The sequence below is a fragment of the Mytilus trossulus genome, chromosome 2 (genome assembly GCF_036588685.1).
Source record: "Mytilus trossulus isolate FHL-02 chromosome 2, PNRI_Mtr1.1.1.hap1, whole genome shotgun sequence".
NCBI lineage: Eukaryota > Metazoa > Mollusca > Bivalvia > Mytilida > Mytilidae > Mytilus > Mytilus trossulus.
The window spans coordinates 29,025,897-29,038,999 of NC_086374.1; the positions used below are offsets into that span (position 1 = coordinate 29,025,897).

The 13,103-nt window shown below is 31.2% G+C and overlaps 1 protein-coding gene across 1 annotated transcript in view; it reads right to left on the minus strand.

The window, feature by feature from the left end:
- The window catches only part of LOC134705020 (MAM and LDL-receptor class A domain-containing protein 2-like), a 46,444-nt gene extending 33,924 nt beyond the window's left edge, over window positions 1-12,520 (minus strand). The window contains exons 1-5 of the mRNA XM_063563788.1: window positions 12,432-12,520; window positions 10,603-10,664; window positions 5,978-6,178; window positions 3,409-3,483; window positions 1,742-1,816 (exon numbers count right to left, since the gene is read on the minus strand). Coding sequence (XP_063419858.1) covers window positions 1,742-1,816; window positions 3,409-3,483; window positions 5,978-6,178; window positions 10,603-10,664; window positions 12,432-12,501 — 483 coding nt within the window. The 5' untranslated portion in view covers window positions 12,502-12,520. The remainder of the gene's footprint in view (window positions 1-1,741; window positions 1,817-3,408; window positions 3,484-5,977; window positions 6,179-10,602; window positions 10,665-12,431) is intronic.
- Window positions 12,521-13,103: the final 583 nt, after the last annotated feature.

Below are 13,103 nucleotides of genomic sequence, written 5' to 3' on the forward strand. Positions count from 1 at the left end.
CAGGAATATGACAGTTCTTGTCCATTCGTTTTTGATGCGTTTTGTTATTTATTTGATTTAGCCATGTGATTGTGGACTTTACGAATTGATTGTCCCCTAAGTTCAGTATTTTTGAGATTTTACTTTTTTTTTTACACAAAACTAATAAGCATTCTGAAAGTATTGCATTGCAATACACAGTCCCCTCCTGGTTGAAAATTAATTGTACTGGATCCAACTGCTAACTTGATCTATAACTGTCATGGTGTAAAGTTTATAATAAATATCAAGTCAAAATATTCAAGCGTGACGAAAAAAGGTTGGAAAACTTATTATTTAAGTGTATTTTCTAAGTTCAAGGATCATAACTCTGCACAAAATCATCAGAACGGAACAAAATATGGTCTGGATCGGTAACTTGGCACGATAAAACTATATGCTATATCAACTCTGTATCTTAAGGTATGAAGAAACAAATACTGGATCAAAATGCCAACTTGATCTATAACTGTCATGGTGTAAAGTTTATAATAAATATCAAGTCAAAATATTCCAGCATGATGAAAAAAGGTTGGAAAACTGATTATTTGAGTGAATTTTCATAGTTCGAGAACCATTACTCTGAGCAAAACCATCAGACCGGAACAAATTTCGAAATTGATCTATTACTTGTCATCGTAAAACAATATACTAATTACCAAATCGATATCTTAAAGCACAAAGAGACTTAAGTGTGAAAAATTGATTTGCAGAAATGGCGGATAGACGAACGAAGTGCCAACCTTAAATTTCCTTCGACTTCGTCGATGGGGGAATAATAAAGGTCAGACTTGAGACAGCCACTGAAATGTCGATCAACGATACAGACAATTTAGGGGATTGTTCTGAGGCTGATTACGATGTGGCATAGAGAGCATATCCATTTTTATTGAAAATATATGATTTTTGTAGCATAAAATCGTCCCGCTAATGTTTGACTCGATGTAATATCCTCTCAGCTTCATATTTTCGGTACTCCCTTTCGCATGTTTTCCTTTTACATTTTCATTGGATGTTAAATGGATACACGATAATTTAAACCTAGGTTTATACAATTTGCATTGTTAATGCTAACCACAACATTATTCCTAAGCAAATATGTTTATGATCTAAACAAGATTCTAAACCATTTTTTGTTTATCGTCTTTGGATGCTGGATTCGATTTTTTTTTTTGGGGGGGGGACCAGACGGCAATGACTTTTATTTTATATTGTTATAAATGTTTGTCATTGATGCTGATAAAAATTGCAATATGTTCCAACTACTCACATGAACAAACTTTGAATTGACGGGTCCAATACCTAATAATACGACAATGTGTGCTAACTATCAGGTGATGATGGAAATCGTTTTGTCGAAATTGTTTATTTTAGTTTTGTTTTTGCAGTCAAAGTTGACCTTATATTCATTCAACTGTGCTTGATTTAAACATGTACGAAGTCAATTCGGAAGGAAGTTGCAGTTCTTGTTTTGCATATTAACAAATTCTTGAAATTTCTTTCAGGTACATGTACCCTGCTACGAAGTTGAAAATCTGTCCTTGTCGTTTATTTCGTCTATTCCAGTGTCAGCCCAAATGGCGCCTTCATCCGAAACTAATATTTTTGTCTTTTATAATCATCTCATTAGAAATTACTTTTATTTTGGTTATTATGACAGAATATGTATAAAAGACATTAAAATGTTGTCATAAACTCAAACCCTATATATAAAGTTACTCACAGAAGGAGGTGCAGGATGGTAATCCAAGCCGTCTGCAATGGCTCTCGTTTTATCCTTGATATTACGTCCAATGGGCTAAATAATTGTCAGAAAATGGTTATGGTTAGAAAGGAAAAATGTAGTCATGTAAAATAGCATTATGTATTTACTGTGCTATTTGATATTTGATAACGTGTAAACCAACTACAAATCAATTCTGGCAAAGATAATGTATGTCATCAGAAACAGCTTTTTTTTATGAAAATGGAATACTTTACCTATGCAATCTTCAAAAAAAATGTTAATAATTCGAATATACTCCGTCCGAAGTACAAAACCCCAAACATTTAAATCCTAAGATGTATAAGTAAATATAAAAAATGAAATTGAAAGCGACAACAGTGTTGGGGCGATTTACGCATTCAACACCAATTCAACTCTCAAGTGTTTCAGATATAACTTTCATTGGATACGGTTACGACCAAATGATTAAATGTTTTAAAAAAATGTGTGAGTATCATAACTCACAGTCTGTACAATACATATATATAAAGTCAATATCGTCAAACATTTTAAAATATTTAAACATTCCAAGCATATTGACAATTGTATAGAACTTACTAAATAATATCGCAATTGAATGTAACAACCTTCTTTCAAAAGAGGTACACACTAAACTAGGAGAACTCTGAACAAATTCCCTAGCCGAAAAATATAGACAAACCCATAATAAAAAAGAAGAAAACAAGAAAGAAAAAAAAATCAACACAATTCTACACACAAAATTAAACATGGAACAACACGAAACTCCCGCGTAAAGCATTCAGATTCTTACAATTGAACAATATGTTCAGGTACCAGGTTGGTGGATCTAAATGTAAAATATGATGAGTAAAATCAGCTGATTATGCATGTTGCAAAAAAATAATAGGCGAATTCCGCTTGTCTAATTCTGGCTAATACATCACCACATTATATCATTTAACCCTTAACCTTGAACGAAAGTAAAGTTTAAAAATCAAAACTATTTCCACAAATACTGTTTGAAAACTATAATGAACATACTACTACAATATATAGAAACTTTATATTACAGTAATAGTAAATGGTCGCGAGGACTGTTTTGCTTTTTTTTGTGACACATTGTCATCCTTTCTTGGAGATTTTTCATCATTTTAGATGAAAAATCTGAATAATCTACTTACGTTTACACTTAGATAGTAGTTTTAGTTTTCTCATTTGAATTGGTGTACACGTAATGATGTCGATGTCTTTCACATGTTATGGTTATTGATGAAGGCCGTGTGTTTGATTGTCGTAATGGTCTCCAGTGAATAATTGCCTTACTTTTTTATATTACATCTCCTTATTTTATTATAGATTTAGTTTAGTTCATTTAAAATTATATAATAGTCAACCTTTATTATGGTCAGTTGTTTTGACAATGAGATGACTAAATGATAAAAAAGTGTCAGTGTAAGTTTCAATTTATAATCACACATTGTTGTTCATTGTTTATCTTTTAAGAACATGAATCATAACCTTCAGCTAAGAAGGCAAGATAAAGGGTGATTGTGAAAGACAACCAAATACAGTCTACGGTAGCGGTCAACGCATTATTTTTCTAATGCCAATATGAAGATCACTTGAAGACTGAATACATATATTATCTATGAAGTGAATTGTACCTGATATACTTTTCCGTGGTCATCAATACTCATTCCATCTAATAAAAACGCCAAATCCGAATCAGGGTTAAGCTCCTGTAAGACAAAGAATAAAATCAATGTTTTAAAAGTGTAAATTGCTCGTCTATTAATGTTTTACTGTGCCGACTTGGGCAGAATCAATTAGCGCCAATTGCAGTTTTGAAAAGGTATTAATTGCTCCACTATCATTTATTTGGTTGGTATTAATTGCGCCAATAAATGAAATGAAATTGCGCCACATTTACCTGTAAATATTTTTACCTATAAGGCTATAACATACCGGAACATGTTTTACCTATATCATACATGTACTATAGTTAACCTTTTCACTTAAGATTTAACCAAAAACTTAAGAAATTTAAGAAAACTCACCAAAAAAATAAATTGTTTAGTAAAATAATATTTTTTCACAAGTCAAAATGTCTGGGAAAAAAACGAATGTTGCCAGAGCGACCTTCAAAAATGATAAATTCAGAGCTCTTCAAAATTGAAGAAGAAAATTTAGAAAAGAAAGATTTAAAATGTGTGCGTCAATCAATGTATAGAGAGAGCGAAGAAACTGTATCCGGCTCAGCTTAAGAATCAAGCAGAATTTCACAGAATATTGGATAAGAAAGCGAGATAATTTTATTAGGATGCGAGGTTGATTTTCAATTGTATAATTAATATCAGATGATTTTTTTGCTGGTGGAACCTATAAATGTTTTCCAAAATACTTCAAACAACTTTATACAATACATTGCTTTAAGAATGGACATTATATTCCCTTAGTATTTTGTCTGTTGCCGTCAAAATAAGAAGCTTGTAACAAGAAAATGTTTTCAGACATTTGTGTCATTTTCAGCTTTTGTGGATAGTTGTCTCATTGGCAATCATACCACATCTTCTTTTTTATATTTGGTGAAAGTTGCAAGAACAGCAAGTCCCAGGCCTGGATAAAGGAAGAGGGAAGTCAACCATTTATTATAAGTTGTTACATGTATGTATAAATAAAAATGAATAAAATCTGCAAAATTAGATGATTATTTTATTGGCGCAAATGATACCTATAGTTTTAAAAATTAGGTGGCGCAAAAGAAGTATTGGCGCAATTAAGTTGTGGCGCAAAAGAGTTCGATTTTGGCGCAAAAAGATATCGCCCGCCGACTTGTTCAATTGTTATAATAAATCAATAAATAAGCTTAATTTAGAGTCGGTAAGGTATACAAACATAGACAAACGTAAGCTCTAATGAGCGTCTAATCCGTTCAATGTCCGACATCCTGTTTGGAGAATGATTGGACGATGATACGTCACAGTATTAGTCTTTAATAAACATGAAATTTGTCGACCCCGACTTTTGCCTGCAAGATTCTATCTCAAAACAAATTAGATCTTCATCAGACGAATATCTCTTTTAAATTATTTTTTGTTTGCTTTTTTGTGAATTCTCTCTATAAAAACGCCCTGAATATTTTGGTTATTTTAGTCCATAAGGGTTTTACATTTTCAGTTTCAGCCAACATTCATAAATTATGATCGCACTTTACGTTACATGTCTACTCTAAACCTCTAAATTCATCGTATGTTTTGATTATTTATTGTTATCAGATAACTGTCTGAGGAAGTATTCAGAACTGTTGTTCTCCATTCGTTCGATGTATTAGAGCTTTTGGTATTTTCTGATTTAAATTTTTCAAGGAGTTCTGTAATTTTGTAATTTTGCATATAACGTTTCCTTTTTTGTTCTTATGGAATGAACCGTTTTGGTTTTAAGCCTCTAGAAAGCGAAATGAAGAACCTTGAATATAATGGAAAATATGGAAGCGAACCTGGCGATCGTATAATATGCGTTGTGAAGTGGTTGGAAGTTAATTACTAATCGAAGGTATACTTTTAAGCGTGATTTTTCATCGTGTTAGCAAACACAGCTGTTTGATGTGACTATAAGGAATAACTGACATGTTTATTAAATGATATTGCCAAGTTCGCTTTTCTATTTTATATTATATTTAAGGTTCTTTATTTCGATTCCTAGAGGCTAAAAACTTTATAGGTTAATTCCATAGTGATACGTTATATGCAAAATTACAAAATTACAGAGCTCCTTGAAAATTTTAAATCGGAAAATATCAAAAGCTCTAATACATCAAACGAAGGGAGAACAACAGTCATATTCCTGAATACTTCCTCAGACAGTTATCTGATCATAATAATAATTCCATAAGAACATACATGGATACATATATTCCAATATGATTTCATAAAGTAAAAGACTTGTTTGTTATTATCTTCTGTTGAATGAAGCACTGTTTTATACCTGATTTTTTTTCATATATAGGCAACTCAAAACAGATTTATTTCTATTACCTCTACTGAAAATAAGACAACTCTTTCTAAATAACAAGTATATTATATATTGAAAATGAACCAATGTATAAAGAACTAATAACCTTTCAATTATAAAACCTTTGAAAACATTCAGTTCAACCTCCTCCTTTAGATTTGATGTTTTGTTAGATAACTACTAATTATTTTATTCCTCAGAATTAAAAATTAAAACACATACCGTTGGTTTATCAAATTTGTAACCCTCTTCGAGACCTTTTTTTCCATTTCCCTTCGGCTTGTCTAATTTCTTTCTTTTCTCAAGGTTTGATTTCTGGTCAAGTGTCCGAATGTTTTCAGTAAGTTTTTTGTTGCTTCGAAAGGCATTACCATTGCTGATATAGCCTTCGTCTTTATCCTGTAATCGCCTGTGTTGATTTATCTAAAAAAAACAAAGTCGTATTTTACAATGCAAATGTATATATGTTATCAAAGTATAGGTACATGTACAAACAGAAACAGCTAGCGTAAAACCAGAAACAAATAGCAAAAAGATATACGATGAAAGGTAATTTCTTCCTCTTTTCTTAGCCACGTTAGACATTTATGTACTTAACGGAACAAAAACATACAATTAATTGATGTATGACAGGATTCCCGGAATTTTTACAAATATAAAAAAAAAGATGTGGTATGTGGTATGTGATAAGACCAAAATGACACAAACAATAACAACTATAGGTCACCGTACGGCCTTCAACAAAAGGAAAGCCCATCCCGTATAGTAAGCTTTAAAAGGCCCCGATTAGACAAAGTAACACAATTCAAACGAGAAAACTAACGGCCTTATTTATGTAAATGAACGAAAAACAAATATGTAACACATAAACAAACGACAACCACTGAATTACAGGCTCCTGACAAAGACAACTCCTCAAGAAATAGCTTTGAGTCTTATATATAATAATAAAACATACGTTTCTCTTCGAAAAGCCTTTGAGCAAAAGTTTTATAAGAATGCATCAAATTACAGAGATAACGAAAATGAAATAAATCGATACGAGAATGCATCATCTTCTTTGTTATAAAAAAAAGTAAAATCACAAAAATACTGAACTCAGAGGAAAATCAATTTGGAAAGTCCATAATCACATGGCAAAATCAAAAAACAAAACGCATCAAAAACGAATGGACAAGAACTGTCATATTCCTGACTTGGTACAGGCATTTTCAAATGTAGAAAATGGTGGATTAAACCTGGTTCTATAGCGCTAACCCTCTCACTTTAATAACAGTCTCATCAAATTCCGTTACATTTACATGATGCGTTAAATAAACAGTCACAATTAATAAAATAGTCAAAATATGGGTACATCAGTCATCATCGTATAACAATTTAACAGGACACAACAACATCTACTATCTACGAACACATGGATTGATTTGAGTGTCTGACGTCAGAAAAATTATATACGTCACATAAATTTGTCGTTCAATGTGCATACAATAGTTATCAAAAGTACCAGGATTATAAACAATTTAAAATTTACATAGGCAATGAGCGCAGACAGGGTTAAAAAATCAAAAGTATGTAAGAATAAATTACAGAAATCAAACTAGTCCAAAAGTTATACATAGAATTTGTGAGAATCCAAAACTTTTAAAAGGACACAAAAACCTATCTACGAACACATGGATTTATTTGAGTGTCCGACGTCAGAAAAATTATATACGTCACATAAATTTGTCGTTCAATGTGCATACAAACAATTTTAAAATTTACATAGGCAATGTACGCATGCAGGGTTAAAAAATCAAAAAGTATGTAAGAATAAATTACAGAAATAGACCGAGATTCAAACTAGTCCAAAAATTATACATAGAATATATGAGAATCCAAAACTTTTAAAAGGAAAAATTTAACAGGACACAATAACATCTACTGTCTAAGAACACATGGATTGATTTGAGTGTCTGACGTTAGAAAAATTATATACGTCACATAAATTTGTTGTTCAATGTGCATACAAACAATTTTTAATTTTTTTTCATAGGCAATGTACGCATACAGAGTTAAAAAATCAAAAGTATGTAAGAATAAATTACAGAAATAGACCGAGATTCAAACTAGTTCAAAAGTTATATATAGAATTTATGAGAATCCAAAAATTGTCAATTCCACTACGCCATTGATTGATTTTGACGTTTGTGGTTTAACGTATATAGTAATTTATAATAGAAATATATCATAATGACATATTATAGACAAATATCATACTGACGGGATCTTTTAAAGTACAGAGTCACGTTATAAGCACAAAAGAAATACAAAGAGTCACATATACAAAACAAATCACCAAAAAATGAAAGCCAATACAAACACATTGACGAGATGTATAAGTACCGAGCCACGTCAAACGGATATCAAATAAAACCATTCAACAGTAAAAGTAATCTTAATAGAACAAAAACAAATAAAAGAACAATAAAACATGTTGTTAAGATGATACACAACATCAGTACGCAGAATCTATACATCTATATATATATATATATAACGATCAGATTGAGACGACAACACGCTATATGTGTTATACAGATGGTCATATTTTATATATTCACGCGATATTTTATAAGACAAACTAGCTTCATAGGGCGCGTACGCGTGATTTGTGAAAAATTGAATGAAATGTACAATAAGCTGCAACATTTTCGTATTATCCGCCGCTGTTACCTGCTGTGTACGGCTATACACTGATAAAACAATAGTTCAGGGTCTGATCCAATATTTATAAAAGTTAATAATAACCCCCGATTATAGCTCGGCTTACACATTTTTTGAAGATTGTTTGCTTAAATGATATTGATTTTTTTTAAATAATGAGAGAATTTTGCCACTACACAACCCCTCCTTGATCCCTCCTTGAGCAAGTTTAATTATTAATATTGTGTGAAGCTATTGAATATAACAATTAATTTATAACGCATATTATATAGTTATAGAAAGATGTGGTATTAGTGCAAATGAGACAACTCTCCATCAAAATAACTATTTATAAAAGTAAAACATTATAGGTCAAAGTACGGCCTTCAACACGAAACATTGGCTCACACCGAACGACAAGCTATAAAGGGCCCCAAAATTACTAGTGTAAAACCATTCAAACGGGAAACTAACGGTCTAACCTATATATAAAAAAACGAGAAACACGTATAAATAATATATACAAACGACAACTACTGTACATCAGATTCCTGACTTAAGACAGGTGAAAACAAGCGGAAACCCAGTTGAAATAGAACAAAGGAATCGAAGCCCTTTGTTAGAGATAGCGATAAATGCTTATCGTAATGTTTACTATAGAAACTAACATTTTTTAAATTAATAGAAACAAATAAAACAACAGTTTTCTTCTCAATTACGAAGAGTTTTATTTTACAAACACCATTTGCATAAGTTTTCAATTTATCTATTACATAGCAATGCAAACAATTAGATATCAAGTTGACGATATGGCTATCTATCAATTGCAGGTAGGAAATGCATAACCTCCGATTTATCTTTTTTTAAATACCACGAATGTAGAACATATCAATCTATTAGTTTAGTAATTTTCGTGTCTGCCCTTCCATTATGTGACTCAGGAAAAAATTTCCCAAAATAGGTAACAATTGTATCGAAAAGAGAAAAACCAGTGCACCTTTTATGTTAAGGCGTGTTTGAGGTGTATATTTTGTCTTTAAAACGTACAAAGCAAGATTATTTGATATATCATCTCGCTTCATATTCTATCCTTTTGATATTTCAAAGCTTTAGGTTGACTTTATTACATAAAAAAAATCATAGTACGAAAAAATGAAATATATGGGTCAAGTCAAAATACCTATCATAATGAATCACAAAAACAGATTAGGTATGTTCGAATAGCTATTGTTTTACTACAAGTACTTTTTTTGATTGAGTTAAGTCTGCCAATTGATATTTTATCGTATGTTTTTCTATGTTGTGATGCTATGATATTGTTTCAGGAAAAAGGGAGAAGGTTTGGATCCATTAAAACGTTTAATCCCGCTGCAAATGTTTGCACCTGTCCTAAGTCAGGAATCTGATGTACAGTATTTGTCGTTTGTTTATGTAATATATACGTGTTTCTCGTTTCTCGTTTTGTTTATATAGATTAGACCGTTGGTTTTCCCGTTTGAATGGTTTTACACTAGTAATTTTGGGGCCCTTTATAGCTTGTTGTTCGGTGTGAGCCAAGGCTCCGTGTTGAAGGCCGTACTTTAACCTATAATGGTTTACTTTTTAAATTGTTATTTGGATGGAAAGTTGTCTCATTGGCACTCAATCCACATCTTCCTATATCTATTAAGAATTTTCGAAAATTCCACCTGACAACCGATCAGACAATTCCTTTAAGTTGAATCAATACATACAAGATCATTAACTGATGCTCATTAGCTAGTTGATACATTTATCTTTTAAAATACAACTGGTATATAAGGATCGTATTGGTGCTATGTGGATAAAATTTATTGGTTTTCAAGAGCAAAATTGGCAGCGTGTCACCCTACAATGGCTTCCATTTCTACAGTTGTAAAAATGTACTGGCGTAATGGGGAAATAATTTTAGAATCCTCACTGCGAACATTTGCGGCCTGTTTAAATAAACTCATCATAGATACCAGGACTAAATTTTATATATACGCCAAATTACACTCTTCAGCATTTACAATATCTAATTTAGTAACTGCGTCAGTTTAACTTGAGACTGATCCACGCCAAGATAGTTTGGATGTTAATCGTCGCTATTTTAGACCCTATATTTGTATCATAGCTAGTTTAAGAATGTTTTACAAACTTACCTCACGTAATTGTCTTCCATAAAGGTTATCCAGTTCATTGGTGGTTTCTGCTACTTCTTTTTCTATATAAAAAAATAGAAAATGAACACACATATCCTAAATAAATGTGATATAATTCCTGAATAGTGACTTCGAGTTTTTTTGTAGAAAAAAATAACAATTAAACGGAAAAGTAATACAATCAAAACAATTCCTCTTCCTACTCAAAAATTTTGTCAGATAAACCAAATTAAAAACAAACCGACAAAATGAGAAAAAAAAAACAAGAGAAATCAAATTAAACAAATGTCGTTCAAACTTTTCTTTACTAGTATACTCAATAATGTGTTAAACAACTTATTTATCAAGTAGAGGTAAACATTATCTCTTTGAAAACTAACAAATTAAGAAACTATAAAAACAAACGATATATTCTTGAAAGTATTATTTGTCCGACATGAATGAGCCGATATTGCAAGTCATGTTATGACTCCTGAATTTCATGTTGTTGTTTAATAGTTACCCGGCTAGTACAAACGTTTGGTTTAAGTTTGAATTATAAAAAATAGAACATAACTCAGACAATTAAAGCAAAGTGATTTTTTTTCTAAAATATAGATTCCTCAAACATAGGTGTTTTTCCTTGTAAGTGTTCACCAATGTAGCAGCATTTTTCTATAATTTAATACCAATTTCATTTGATGCAGACTCTCGACTTTTGAATTTAATTTCGAATATTAATATATATATTCTTTTACCTTTAGCATAAGTCTAACTCGTACTTTATTACTGGCATGAAAATACGGATATTGATTTTATAAAATGTTCAGTGATATAACCTAGGAAATCGTTGATAATAAGGAATGTACAAGCATACATACGTATAAAGTGATTTTTTTATCCAGATATGTCTACACTGTTGAACTGTTTCGATTATATTAGCTCTTTATCGTACTTTTTGAATATAATTTTACTTCAATTATCACTCATGAAAATTATCTACCGAAAAAATCCTAACATTGAAACAGCTTAATGTTATTAGTTGTGTATTGCAAACCAGTTAAAAAAAATGGTCAACGATAGACTTCTTGTATTGTTTGCAAACATTTAATTTTATGAAAAAATTTATCTTATATTATCGACAAGCTTATGTTTGACAATAGTTTATATAATGGAAATATCTAAATGTATTTTAAGGTGGTACCCAACACCTGCACTAAAATTAAATTGGCTCGTTTAGTTTTCATAAAATTTAAACCAATCATTTTATCATAACAATTACACTGGTTATATAGCAGTTAAACAAACACTAATTTGATCATTGAGAATCTTAACATTGTCTTCACAACGCAATGTAATTAAAACGTTTAGCTGATTTCACAGGGTTATCTCCCTGTAGTGTTAGGTACCACCTTAATTGCCTCCACGTGGTAATACCGTTTTTCCATTTATTCAGAATCGAAATGGAAGACGGCTGGCTTAATTTCTTAGTAAAATCCGGGATTTAAATTTCAAAAGGGGCGTGGGAAAGATCGATCAATGACTGAAATGGATATAACAAGTGGGCTTGCATAGACTTCAAAATACCTTTAAATGGTAATTGATATAAGTCAGTAAGACAAACAACCAAAGGTAATATGTAAAGCAATTCAAATGAAAAAAAACATCACACAGATTTATGATAAAACAACAAACATCTAAAATCTATAGCAGACAACAATCATCGACAATCGCTTCAAACTACAGGCTCCTGGTATTGAGAAATTCGTCGAGAATCTTTTGTAGTAGGTATGAAAATGTAATTGAAATAGTTATTTATATGTGATGTACATATCTTGGTGATCGCTTACCTCTCTTCATATGAATTGCTCCACTCAAAACTGCAAAATAAACCAGAAAAATAGCGTAACGGATGTTCATTTTTGTCAATCTAGTTGTATCACCGAAAAACAACATAGCTATAACTTTTTACTGGACTTCAACGCTTTAAATACTGGAGTTCCAGTGAATGTTGCTCAACATGAAACATCTTTCAATTGGTCCTCATAATTGAATGTATAAAGATTGGGTATTATTGGGTACGAACTATTCACAAATAACAGATGAAGGAGGATCTTTAATGAATGCATTTATTTTTGTCGATTTTACATTAAAGTGATATTATTCATGCATAGTATTTGAGTTTTTCATATCGTGGACATGTGTGGTATCCAACGAACTACTTAAAGTTATATCTGGTGTTTCAATATTCTTTGCGCTAGTGATATGCTTAATATTATACGATTTGTAACTTTATATCAAGTTTCACATAACATGGAGCATGACAAAAATGAAGAGGAAAAAAACATCAATAAACGTACGACTGACGTATATATGCCAACTGGAATCTTTGATAATTTTTCATATATACTGTGTTGATGTAACTGCCCAAACTAACAAATAAAAAAACGGGGATTCAGCTATAGACTTTAGATTTTTTTGTCTACAAATTAGGGCATTACTGCGGACAGTGAATCAATAGC